General features: G+C 39.6%; 1 protein-coding gene across 8 annotated transcripts in view; it reads right to left on the bottom strand.

The window, feature by feature from the left end:
• INPP4B (inositol polyphosphate-4-phosphatase type II B) overlaps nucleotides 1-12206 on the bottom strand; it is a 270717-nt gene that overhangs the window by 105987 nt on the left and 152524 nt on the right. For all 8 annotated transcript variants that reach the window (XM_053403297.1, XM_053403299.1, XM_053403298.1 and 5 more), the window contains 2 exons: nucleotides 9348-9398; nucleotides 5475-5554 (listed from right to left, as the gene is read on the bottom strand). In XM_053403297.1, the coding sequence (XP_053259272.1) occupies nucleotides 5475-5554; nucleotides 9348-9398 (131 nt within the window). The remainder of the gene's footprint in view (nucleotides 1-5474; nucleotides 5555-9347; nucleotides 9399-12206) is intronic.

Genomic DNA, 12206 nt, shown 5'->3' with positions numbered 1-12206 from the left:
GAGATTTCTATTTCTGTTTACTGCCATTGCTATCCTCATGCATGAAAACAATCAAGAAGTATATGGAAAGCAGAAATATGGTCATTGTCCATACGAATTGTTCAAAGAGTTATTCTCCAGGTTGTAAAGCTGTAAACAGATCACATCAGTCAATGCAACTGAGAAAACCCATCATCTAGGATACTTAGAAGAAGAAAAACACCTGCAGATTCATCTTGTCTTTTTATTGTCTGAGATTGTTCCCATTGTTTGATGCTGTTTTTAGAGTCCAGGCGTACTGAGGACAAGTTCTACACAGCTATGGAACAGAATGGAATAAACACTTGGTTCAGTACTGTGGCTCATAAATACCCTATTTCCCATTGGAAAGCACGGCTCCCTACCTTGTGAAATGAGGAAAAAGACAGATATATGGTTGCTATGGTTATTAGGTTTTGGCCAAGGCATGGAGCAATACACCAGTGCCTCCAACGGCTAAGTGCTCTGACAAGACCCTGAGAGCACATGTCAGTTGCCCAAAGACAAAGAGAATCTGTATCTAAACAACATAGTGCAGTAAATTTGTGTGATTCAAAACATTTTCTCCTGACCTGCCATTTACCAAAACAGAACCAAATCTCAGTTGTAAGTGAAGGAGGGAAGAAAATGAACATATCAGCAAGCAGGAAGATGTGTTGGTGGAACAGAAATATTTAATTCTTCACTGGACTCCATCTTAACTTAATCTCGTTTTCACACAAGCAGGGCTCACACCCTCCCAGATGCCTTCATTTTTGCTGCTTGTAAGAATTTTGCATTGGGTTAGGCTTTTCTGTGTTGCGTTTTCCCCAGACTTTTTGTATAGCTCTGAAGCTCTGATTAATCTTTGTTAGCACTTTTGGAAGAGTTTATTTTTCCCTTAATCAGAACTGTTCCTTGTGATTTTTACACGCAGCTACCTTTTCTGTGTTTTTCCCCCTGCATTTTGGCTGGTTGCAGGCCTGAAAGTAACACAGAATTCTTTGTCACAACTATAAACAAGAATTTGACAATCTCTTTTGCTGGCTTTGCAGTTATTCAGACTTTCAACAGGATTTGGGTTTGCTTTTGCAGCTGTTTCCTCAGGGCTTTAATCCCTCTCAAGGGACGATGGGCTCTCAATGCTAAAGTCTGCTTTTCCCCTTCACCACAAGAAAGTTACTATCTACAGTCTCTGAATCAAAGTTGTCTGCAAGCTCATGGAGCAACACAACAAACACAGCCCTCCCCTAAGATGCTCATTTAATACTTGGTGGCCAAAACAAAACAAAATTGCATCGTCCAACACTTTCTTCAGCTTGCTAAATCATTTCCTTCAATTCTTTTCCCATTACAGCCTTTGATTGTTCAATCTCAGCCAAACAATCCGGGTTTTTTTCTTAGTTCACCGGCCCCATTCAGAAATCTGTGCAACCCCTGTAAAACACGAGTAAATTTATTGTGATTTCCCCTCCTGTTCACTAGCAATACTAAGACCTGTGCAGAGGTACGTGGGGAGGTGGGTACACTTGTTCTGGGTCTCAGTAGGATAAGCTAGTCAAGGGACCCTGCCAGGGACCAGCTTTTTTTTGTTTTTATTCGTAATTTTATTCTAACAGGACTTCCACCCCCGGCCTCAGACAAGCTCTTTTATAATTTAGACCTACATTGGCTCCCAGTACGTTTCCGAGCACAATTCAAAGTGCTGGTACTGACCTTTAAAGCCCTAAATGGCCTCAGCCCAGTACACCTGAAGTAGCGTCTCCACCCCCATCATTCAGTCCTGACACTGAGATCCAGCGCCAAGGGCCTTCTGGCAGTTCCCTCACTTTGAGAAGCGAAGTTACAGGGAACCAGGCAGAGGGCCTTCTCGGTAGTGGCGCCCACCCTGTGAGACGCCCTCCCATCAGATGTCAAAGAATTAAACAACTATATGACTTTTAGAAGACATCTGAAGGCAGCCCTATTTAGGGAAGTTTTTAGTGACAGATGTTTTAATGTATTTTTAATCTTTTGTTGGAAGCTGCCCAGAGTGGCTGGGTATAAATACATCATCATCATCATCATTCATTGTGGAATCTCTCTTCCATATTAGCTTGCTGCTCTTTTGCCTCCTTCAATTCCACTGAAATCTGCCACATATCTGTTGATTTCCTTTAGACTATTTCAGTCCACTGACTCCCCCTTCCACCTAATAGAGCTCTTGCTTCTAGGTTACATGCAAGCCCTAAGATTTCGCTTCCTTTTCCCTGAACAAGAACCTGGAGAACAAGATTCCTGAAGCAAGGAATCACTTTATATGGAGTATTCAGAGTAGCCTCTTACAATAACTAACGTATTCTTAGCAGCCATGTTAACTCTTTTACATATGCTTTCACTCTCTCTTATCTCATTTCATCCTTTTCCTTGTCTCCTTGGTCGCTCTTTTTTTGAACTTTCGCTTTCCAAGCAGCACACACTACCTGTCATTCACTCTAACTCTGCCCAGAATTCCATCACACGCCCCTGTTGCCAATCATTATTCCACTCACTCCACTCAGGAACCCAGAGAAAAAATGAAAAGCCGGTGGCATATTTGCATGTTCATACTGAGTTATGACACTCAGGCTTTTACAAGCATCACCCTCCCTCATAACACAATACACACAACTAAATCCTGCAGTCTAATAAAATATATACATTGCTCTTAGCAGCAATCCTTGATGAAAAGAACAGGTTTTTATTTTTATTGCAAAATCCTTAATTCATTCTGTAAACCGCCATTTCCATGCAGATTCACCAATTAAAACTGTGAAACCCTTTGCAGATTTTCTGCTTCCAGATAGTTCTAGTGATAAATAAAATGTCATTGAACAGATTTTACTATTCCTTTTGTTCACCCTAATATAAAATGCTATTACACACTTTGCCAAAGTTAATCTCCACTTTTCTAATGTTTTGCCAAGTATATAGAGCCAAGATGACACCCATCTGCTTCACTTTGGCTTGTCACTACCAGAAAGAACTATTCTATGTTAGCTGTATATAACTGAATAAATAAAGTTGATTTGTGAGGAGAGAAAGAGTGCAAAGCCCCATATTAATTGCATTTCCTAAGGAATAAACATGCATTAAAAAAAAACCTGCAGGTGTTTTGAAAGCCTAGCCATCAATTAAGCATGCATAATATGATTTGTATTTAATGCTCTCTGAATTCTTTGAATCTCTGAACCACAGCTTCTCAATTTCATGTTGTATCTCAAAAATAAAAATAAAGCAGAAGCTGCTTTATACTGAGTTGGACCACTGGTCCAATTAGCTGTGTGTTAACTCTACTGACTGGCAGTGTCTTCCAGCCCTATCTGGAAATGTCTGGGGTTGAACCTGGAACCTGCTGCATGCAAACCATGTGCTATTCCGCTTAACCATAGCCCATAAAGATGTATATATCTTAAACATGTACAACTGGAGGTAATAAAAAATCTGTTGGCCTAAGCAGCACACAAAACCCATCAAGTATTTAAACTGGAACTGAACAGCAGTAGAAGCAATATATATAGCTATCCATTTTTATTGTTATTATTGAAAATCAAGTAAGTTTGAATTTGGGGCACATGTGGGATACCATTAGTTCACTGGACATATATCTATCCTGGCTAGTAAGTAGTGAGGTCCTGTTCCAGCTGCTTTCATCACTCAGAGAGGGCAAAACCAATTGAAACTTGATCTAATAATCAGGGCAAGACAGTGTCCCCAGCCTCTCAAATTCTGAGTGTACTGAAAAAGCAGCCCCCAAGAGCAGTCAAATACATATCCTTTTGCCTGCAAAGGAGATGCTAAACTCATTGGCATCTCAGTAGATATAGCGCTGACTGACCAAGTCATTAATCACCAAGAAGAACTCCATAAGATGGCACTTTGCAGACATAATTGCAGCTGTTAGGAACAAATTACTCATTGCCATCACTGCTGTAGCAGAGCCCAGAATATAGATAATTTTTACATGTCTATTAGCTAAGATGTGAGTCATCTGGCCTCCACAGCTCTTTCCTTGATTAGTCAGTTATCGGGTTCAATTCTTTGAGGAAAGGGGAAGAGATAATATAAAAGCCTGTATTAAATTAATGTACTATAATCTTGGGTGCAATTGGTCCGGATGGGGTACTGTTCTGGTTCCTAACAATTGTGTAGCTCTTCCTCCATCATTACAACTTCACTCTCCTTTAAAAAAATAAATTAAAAAAATGATGAGTTTGCAACTTAGCTTCAATTCACTATAGATCCCTGCAAAATGTGATTTGTTATTTTTTTTGTTATTTTTTTGCAGAAGTTAAATATTCATGCTTCCCAAATTCAGACTCCAGTCCCTAAACCAAAAATGTATTCAGGTCTGTATGGATAAACAGATGGAATTAAGCAAGTTATTATACCAACCCCCCAACCTCTACAAACCAACAGTTCCATGGGATGGAAGGACGTATAGAGAAGCATAAGAGCAGCCCTGCTAGATCAGGCCAAAGACCCATCTCTTCCAACATCCTGTTCTCACAGTGGCCAAGTGCATATTCCATTTTTCTTCTTGTTACCTTTAACCATGGTTTAGAGCAGGGGTAAGCAACCTAAGGCCCGGGGGCCGGATGTGGCCCAATCGCCTTCTCAATCCGGCCTGTGGACGTTCCAGGAATCAGCATGTTTTTACATGAGTAGAACGTGTCCTTTTATTTAAAATGCATCTCTAGGTTATTTGTGGGGCCTGCCTGTTGTTTTTACATGAGTAGAATGTGTGCTTTTATTTAAAATGCACCTCTGAGTTATTTGTGGGGCGTAGGAATTCGTTCATATATTTTTTAAAAAAATATAGTCTGGCCCATCACATGGTCTGAGGGACAGTGGACCGGCCCACGGCTGAAAAAGGTTGCTGACCCCTGGTTTAGAGGTACACGTTCAATTACACCAACTATGGTTGACCCTATGAAATGCTCAACCATGATTAAAGCAGGCCAGATACAGGAGCAGGGAATTCACCCCAAAGAGGGGAGAGAAGGAAGCAAGGGAAAGCAGGCCAACAACCCTATTTCACTTTCAGCTATGTTTAATAAACTGGCAGCATTATGGGTTAGGGAGAGGCAGAACTAAAATAAAACGAAACACATTCACAGGTCAAAAATACATGCTTAAATATCCTGTAGTTGACTTAAGCTTTGTGCATTGTAAGAATGGGAGCACTTGAGACAGATATCTGATAAGCAAAATGAAACAAACCACTAATTGTTGATTATTAAATTTATAGTGTTATGTATTGTTTACTGCATTACTGTATTTAGACTTTGATTTTTATGTGAAATGCTTTGAGAACAGATTTACTTGTGGAACAAGTAGAATAAAATTAAATTGACAATTATATATACCTTTAGTTTCAAAACACAGCCAAGCAACAGTCATTAAATGTCACAGGTTGTTAATTTGACATGATTTGCTATTGACAGCAAGAGACCTACCTCAGGCTGAGTGTCAGTGGCTGCTCCTTTGATTTCACCAAATCACCTACTTTAAATGTAGTACAACCCAGGAAGCTTCGCTAGAAACCAAAGGGAATAAAAGAAGAGAGGTGGGATGAGGTGGGATAGAGGAAGAAGGAAAGCACCTTCATTTAATTTCTCAAGCTGTAATGGTTTATCTTTTAACCTCACACCAGCAAATCTTTCCTTGGTAGCAAGGGAGAAATATTAAATAGGAAACTATTCTCTTGATCTATTATCTGGGGGAATGCCTTCATAGATCAGTGACACTATTATCAATAATTTGTAAAGCTGAGGCAAGAACCTCTTTTTCATAAAAAAGCAAACAGAATGACAGCCTGACAAATAGGATGCTGAACATGTACAGCTATAAAAAAGGGTGTTTTGTTTTCAGCACAGGGCTTATTTTTTCCTATTCATGGGGTTTTTATATCACAAGTAATGTTAAATCTGCAGAATCTTAAGGCTGTTCTTCTTGCTACAATAATTTCTCAAACCCTGAGGCACTATCATCCTTATTTGCCAAATATAAGCATATTTGCTTTCCAGATATATTTTTATGTAGCACTTAGAACATGATATTAATAGCAATGCTACATTTCTCCAGTTCATCACGTTGTTTGAGGCATTCATTTCTGTATTTCCATTCCAGGAAGGCCAATTTAATTCTAGTACAGATGCAGGGAAATGTATCCATCCAACTATACTGATAAGAGTTATATTGACCTACATTTTTCTGTGCCTCTGAACTAGTGGCAGCCATTTGCATCCTTGTGCAATGCAAACTGTTCAGTGCAAAAAAACAAAAACTAATGCATCTTCATCTCTTCTTCCTCTTCACATTTTTCATTTTCTTTAAGAGTCAATTTTAATAGATAACGTGCCAAAGATCTCTGGCTTTTTTTGGTGTTGGTTGCAAGATGCTTGGTATAGCAATAGTCCTCTTCAGTTCCCACTTCACAAATGTATGGTTTAAAATCTCGCTTCCATCATAACCTTTTTGATATCTTTGACTATATGGAGAATTCAAACGTGTCATACCACAACTTGCTCATATAAGGATTACAAAACCTTTTTTTTATAGGGTCTTGCATTGGCCTACAGAACTTATTTGTCTGCCTCATGCCCCAGAGGTTCGTAAGCTTCCACCACGTCTATTATACTGTACTAATCTATTTCTAAGTAGAATCTGCCTCTAGAGTGGTTCTTAAGGAGTGTATTATAGTCTTTCTGGCCCCTCTAGTCTCCCTGGACATAGGGATACTTCTCAAGCTCCCCTACACCCACACAGTCAATGTTGTTGTTGTTTAGTCATTTAGTCGTGTCCGACAATGGATCCAAACTACAAGAAAGAAGATTCCACCTAAACAATAGGAAGAACTTCCTGACAGTAAGAGCTGTTCGACAGTGGAATTTGCTGCCAAGGAGTGTGGTGGAGTCTCCTTCTTTGGAGGTCTTTAAGCAGAGGCTTGACAACCATATGTCAGGAGTGCTCTGATGGTGTTTCCTGCTTGGCAGGGGGTTGGACTCGATGGCCCTTGTGGTCTCTTCCAATTCTATGATTCTATGACTCTTCGTAACCCCATGGACCAGAGTACGCCATGCACTCCTGATGGGTTTTGAACTAACCAGAATATATGAATATGGAAACGCTTTTGTTGTTTTTGTTTACTGCTCTCACACAGGAATAGAAAAACAATACTGAACACAGGCAGTTGTGGGGTGGGGGAAAGAAACTAGCAAGATAAATAGAGTACATTTCTGTACAAGGTTTTCCTATGTGATTGTTTGAGCCATTGCTCCATTATTAACTAAGTGTTAGGAGCTGGAGTCAGGCTCAGCAATAAAACAGTGAAGCACCTGATGTCAGTGAAGTTAACTATTCAAAGAAATAAAACAGCTCAGTAATAGTGGTTGCAGCAGTAGGTCTTGCCCCAATGAGGTAGCTGCAAGGATTGTAGGTCCCCAAATTCCCACTGCTCTCTAGGGTTCCTCCCGCAGTTCCTTTCCAAAGGCTTTGTTGTCTTGTATCTCATTGCTCTACCCTCTTCATTCCTTTTTGTGTTCTGGGAGACCAGCGGGGAGGGGAGTGGGTCACAGCAAGAGGAGACTCCCTGGTTTCCTCAGCTGTCTGCCTCATCTCTGCCTCCTGGCCCACCCTCCTCTGAGTCTGGACTGCTCTCTGCCCCAGCCTCTTCCTGCTCACTAAACCCTGTTGCCTCTTTAGTTTCCAATAACTCCTCCTCCCAGTCTTTCCCCTCTGACCACACATTATTGTCTCACCACCAATCCCCTGGCTCTTCTTCCCCTGGGGGTTCCCACCACTCTGCTGTATCCAGCTAGTCCATGACATTAAGCAATCATACTAATGTCTTCTGATGGGCAGAACTGCCCCCGACCCCCCCAAGAATGTGCAGCGATGTGATATTTACCATTAGTACTCAAGCCCTTTTCAAAAGAACTTTGTGGAAAGAGGAGCTAAGATTCCAGGCTGTTGGCCATGTCAGCTTTTAGGAGATTCAGTAAATTTAAGAAAGCATGCTAATCAAAGATGAAAATACTGTAGTTAGAAAAAGGGATGGAGGGCACCGAGTCAGAAGAAGACATAGGGCTTATCCACACTTCCTCTTTTCCCACTAGTTCCCCCCAAGGAAAACTGTTCTTTACTGCTCAGTTTGAACAAATGGCAATCTGGTTTTCCGCAGATTGCTGTTTATCCCGATTCTGAGCTAGAGTGGGTTTTCTCTGGGAAAGGAGTGGGGCAAGGGGAAAACTGCTCAGACCCTTTCTAGGCATGGGACAAGTGGAAGAGCAGACAAGCCCTAAGGTATTGCATTGTTCCAATGTGAACACCCTAATAAACTATGGATAATAAGGTAGCAATTTAGGATCAGCTAATATTTTAAAAAGAATAATCTCTTTCTTCTTTCAGGTGCCTTTTGAAAACTATATTATTCAGACAGCTTTTGAAATGTGAATTTCTTTTTACCAATCAGTATCTATTAATTCTTTAATTGGTATTTTTCTTTATTTTATCTTAATTTTGTGGAGGGGGGTTGTTGCTGTTGTATTTTACTGCCTTGTTGCACTTTTACGAAAGTGTGGTCTATAAACCAACTAACCAAGATCTTACCTACAAAAAGGGAGTGGGAAGGAAGCCTGGGGCACAGCATACTATAAATAATATTCTAAAAAACCCAGCAATACTTTTGGTGGGTGAAGTTCAGGAGCAAAAAACAAACAAACACCAAATATATTGGCAGAATTTATTCTTGAAATAATCTCAAAGGGTTAGACTGAACTTTTTAACCTATATTGAAAGGTATGGCAATAACCTAATGTCCAGCTTCAGAATAATTAGTTTTAGGAACATTATTAAATAAAATAAGTAATTTAATTTTGCCTTGTTCATTTAAGAAAGCATTTCCTAACAAGAGAGAAGAATGCAGGAACTAGTGAAAGAGACTCTCTCCCGACATCCAGAACATGGGAAGCCCCATTGAAATTTTATTTAATTTGGAATGCTTTATTGTTTGTATTATGATTTGATTTGTTACCAATTGGAATATTATTAATTGAATTTTTTAAAAACAAAAACAAAACAAAGCATTTCCATACTATACCCACTTACCAACAATTCCTACAGATAGTGTATATACCTTTTGTACAAATCCTAAAACAAAGAACTGCTATGTCTTCAGTTTTATGGACAAGGAGATATTTTGCAGAATTTGCATATACAAAGGAAGGTCATAAACTTCTGGTGAGCATAATGTTGAACGCAAAGACCTATAAAAACAAAATGTATACTAAGTATTATGATGTATATTCATCAATGAAATTAATACTTACCCCAGTATCTGTCCTTGGCTCTTTCTGTTCTGCCAGAATGCTGGTGCGGACCTAGAAAAAGAAAGTGGGGCTTTTATTGTACTAGGATATGCTTCCTCCTACATTCTAAGACATTTTCGGGTATCCATTTTGGAAAAAAACTAATCTTCACAATTTTCTGTTTGTTTGGATTCCAACCCAAATCTACTTGCAAAGCAACAACCTGAAAATTCTGACACTCACTTGATATTAAATCGTCAGCACATTTGAAAATGGCTTCCAATCATTTTAGCAAGTGCTTAGCAAATCGTAGCCATCCAAAGTATGACAGTTTAGTTCATGGAATGATGAACATTTAATTTCCTTTGATTTGGTTTTGTCTCTAGTCTACTGAACTTAAGAGGAAAGAAATGTAGAACACAGGAGAGGCAAGGAAGAGCGTAAGCTGGACTCTATGGCAGGGTCAACTCCTGTATGTACATGGCTGCTGCATATCCCAGTACCACAGAATGGCTAGCCGTGCTTATGATATTTGAAAATCACAGACCAGGAGTGGTAAACCCTTTTGAGCCCAGGGGTTGAATTCCCTTCTTGGCAACATTCTGGGGGGCCACAGGTGAGTGGCAGGCAGGGCCAGAACACAACAAATGTAACTTCTGCCTTTTGTACAGCAGGCTAGTTTCTATACACACTGTCACACATCCCTCTCCATCCTTCATTCAGGTAAGCAAAGGGCATTATCAACCTCAATGACACAATTCAGCAAGGCAAAAACTCAAGGGGGATACAAAGCTGGGCCAGTGAAGGGAACAGCCTTATGTTGTCTTCTCCAGGAAGTGCAGGCACTCAAGACGACTGAAAAATGCAGGCCGCTGGTGAGATGATTTGGAGAATGAAAGAAAGAATACTTGCAAACAGCCTTCGGGCACCTCAAAAAGAAGGTGATCACAGCAAAACAAAAACAAAAACAAACAACCCCAAACCCTGTACTCTGCTGATTATAATTTCAAGAGAACTTTCTCTCTTCCCTTTGATAATCCCCCCCCCCAGTAATTGATGGAGAATAGTTAAATTAAATTGCAGAAGACTTTTTTAACACAGAGCTTCTTTACTGCCCCTTGTACATTTTATTATTCTTCAGGTAATCTCTAAGTCTGTCACTGTTAATGCCATGTGGTAGAAAAGGAGATACAACTATGAACTTTTTGTCTCTCTCTCTGAATTTTTCAAAAGCTGGTATATGGGACCATTCATGTTTATTACATGACAGTACACTTTTATAAAAACTGTTAGTGGTGAAAGAAACATAGCTTTTCAACCACAAAGTCCTTTTCAGCCTTCAGGGCCTTTACTTAAGAAGCTAATAACACACCTATAACATGACGCAAAATGATGGTGGTGATGATGATGATGATGGTGGTGAATGGTCATACATCTCTACCACTAATACTTTCGACAGTAAATAATTCGTGCTCTCTTATATCCCTGATAATGGAGGTCTTTGCAGGAGACACTGCTAGCAGTCTCCTTTGACTTTTGGATGCTCAGCTTGGATACATCAGGAACCATGAATTTAGTATTTTGGACACAATTTTATGGAAATAAGGTCAGCTGAGTTCAGACAGGCACCCTCCTTATTGAACTTCCACCACAGGAAATGTCAAAAATGCAGCCTAAATGGGTGTCCTGAAGCAAAATTCCACTTCTCAAAAATTCCACTACACACACTGGATGTGAATTAACAATAAACTTCTGAGATTGTTTAGTACCCCTTTTGTCCTAGAAGGAAGTGACAAAATTAGCTAATGTTGCATAAATGGAAAGACAGCAGGGCTTAGCAAACGTTTACTATTTCTGATTGCGCACCATTTTTTAAAAAAGATAATCTCCTCTTTCTACAAGCTGAACAGATAATCTGACAGCTAGAGGAACAGAAAAATGTTGATGCTTTTCTGTCAGTATTAAGAAACAGTCAGCTCACTATCCTTTCTAGAACATGCTTAGTCAACCTATTCTCTTATGAAATAGATTATGAAAATACAAAGTCAGGTTTTTTTTAAAAAAAGTATTCCTAAATTGCAATAAAGTATAGGCAAAGGCTGTAGCTCAGTAGTCTGGCATCAGCGTTGCATGCAGAAGGTTCTAAATTCAATCCCTAGCAACTCCAGGTTGGGTTGGGAGAGACTTCCTCTCTGAAGCCCTGGAGAGCTGTCAGCAGTCAGTGCAGAGAACACTGAGTTAGATGGACAAGTAGATCTGACTCAGTACTAGATAGCTTCCTAGGTTCCTATTATAAAAATGAGCCTGATTGCCCAAAGTTAGCCATTTTCCACTGTTTCTTCTAATAAGCACAAATCTAGACACACTGGGTGACCCATTGAAATCTATGGATTTAAGTCTTTTTATTCCAATAACTTATATTATATACCACCCACTGCTAACACAATGTGATGAAAAACCTGAAAATGACTCCTTTGTTTTTTGTTTTTGTATTTTGCAGCAGCTAAAAAGTAACCCCTGAAGAAGGTATGAATAGCAAATATACAATCATTTCCAGAAGGGCTAGCCATGTTAGTTCGTAGCACCAAAAACAAATACAGGGTATTTTGGTATCCTAATGTGGTAAAACCTTTCATGGACCATGTTTTCCAAGGATGGATTTCATGTCATAAATACTAAAACCATCCCATCCGTTTTCCTTCACGGTGATTCCTTCTCAGCTTTCTTTTTTGCCATCTTTCTCCCACTGTGCACATCATTTGTTCCTCCCGCTTAACCCCTGAAAACTCACTTTGATTTGCCTCACACTTTTTTTGGATGATAAGAATTATCATAATAAGCTCAGAAAAGGGAATGCTACTTAACAAAGATTCATAAAAT

The sequence above is a fragment of the Podarcis raffonei genome, chromosome 9, assembly GCF_027172205.1.
Source record: "Podarcis raffonei isolate rPodRaf1 chromosome 9, rPodRaf1.pri, whole genome shotgun sequence".
NCBI classification, from domain to species: domain Eukaryota; kingdom Metazoa; phylum Chordata; class Lepidosauria; order Squamata; family Lacertidae; genus Podarcis; species Podarcis raffonei.
This window is presented reverse-complemented; position numbering and strand designations above follow the sequence as displayed.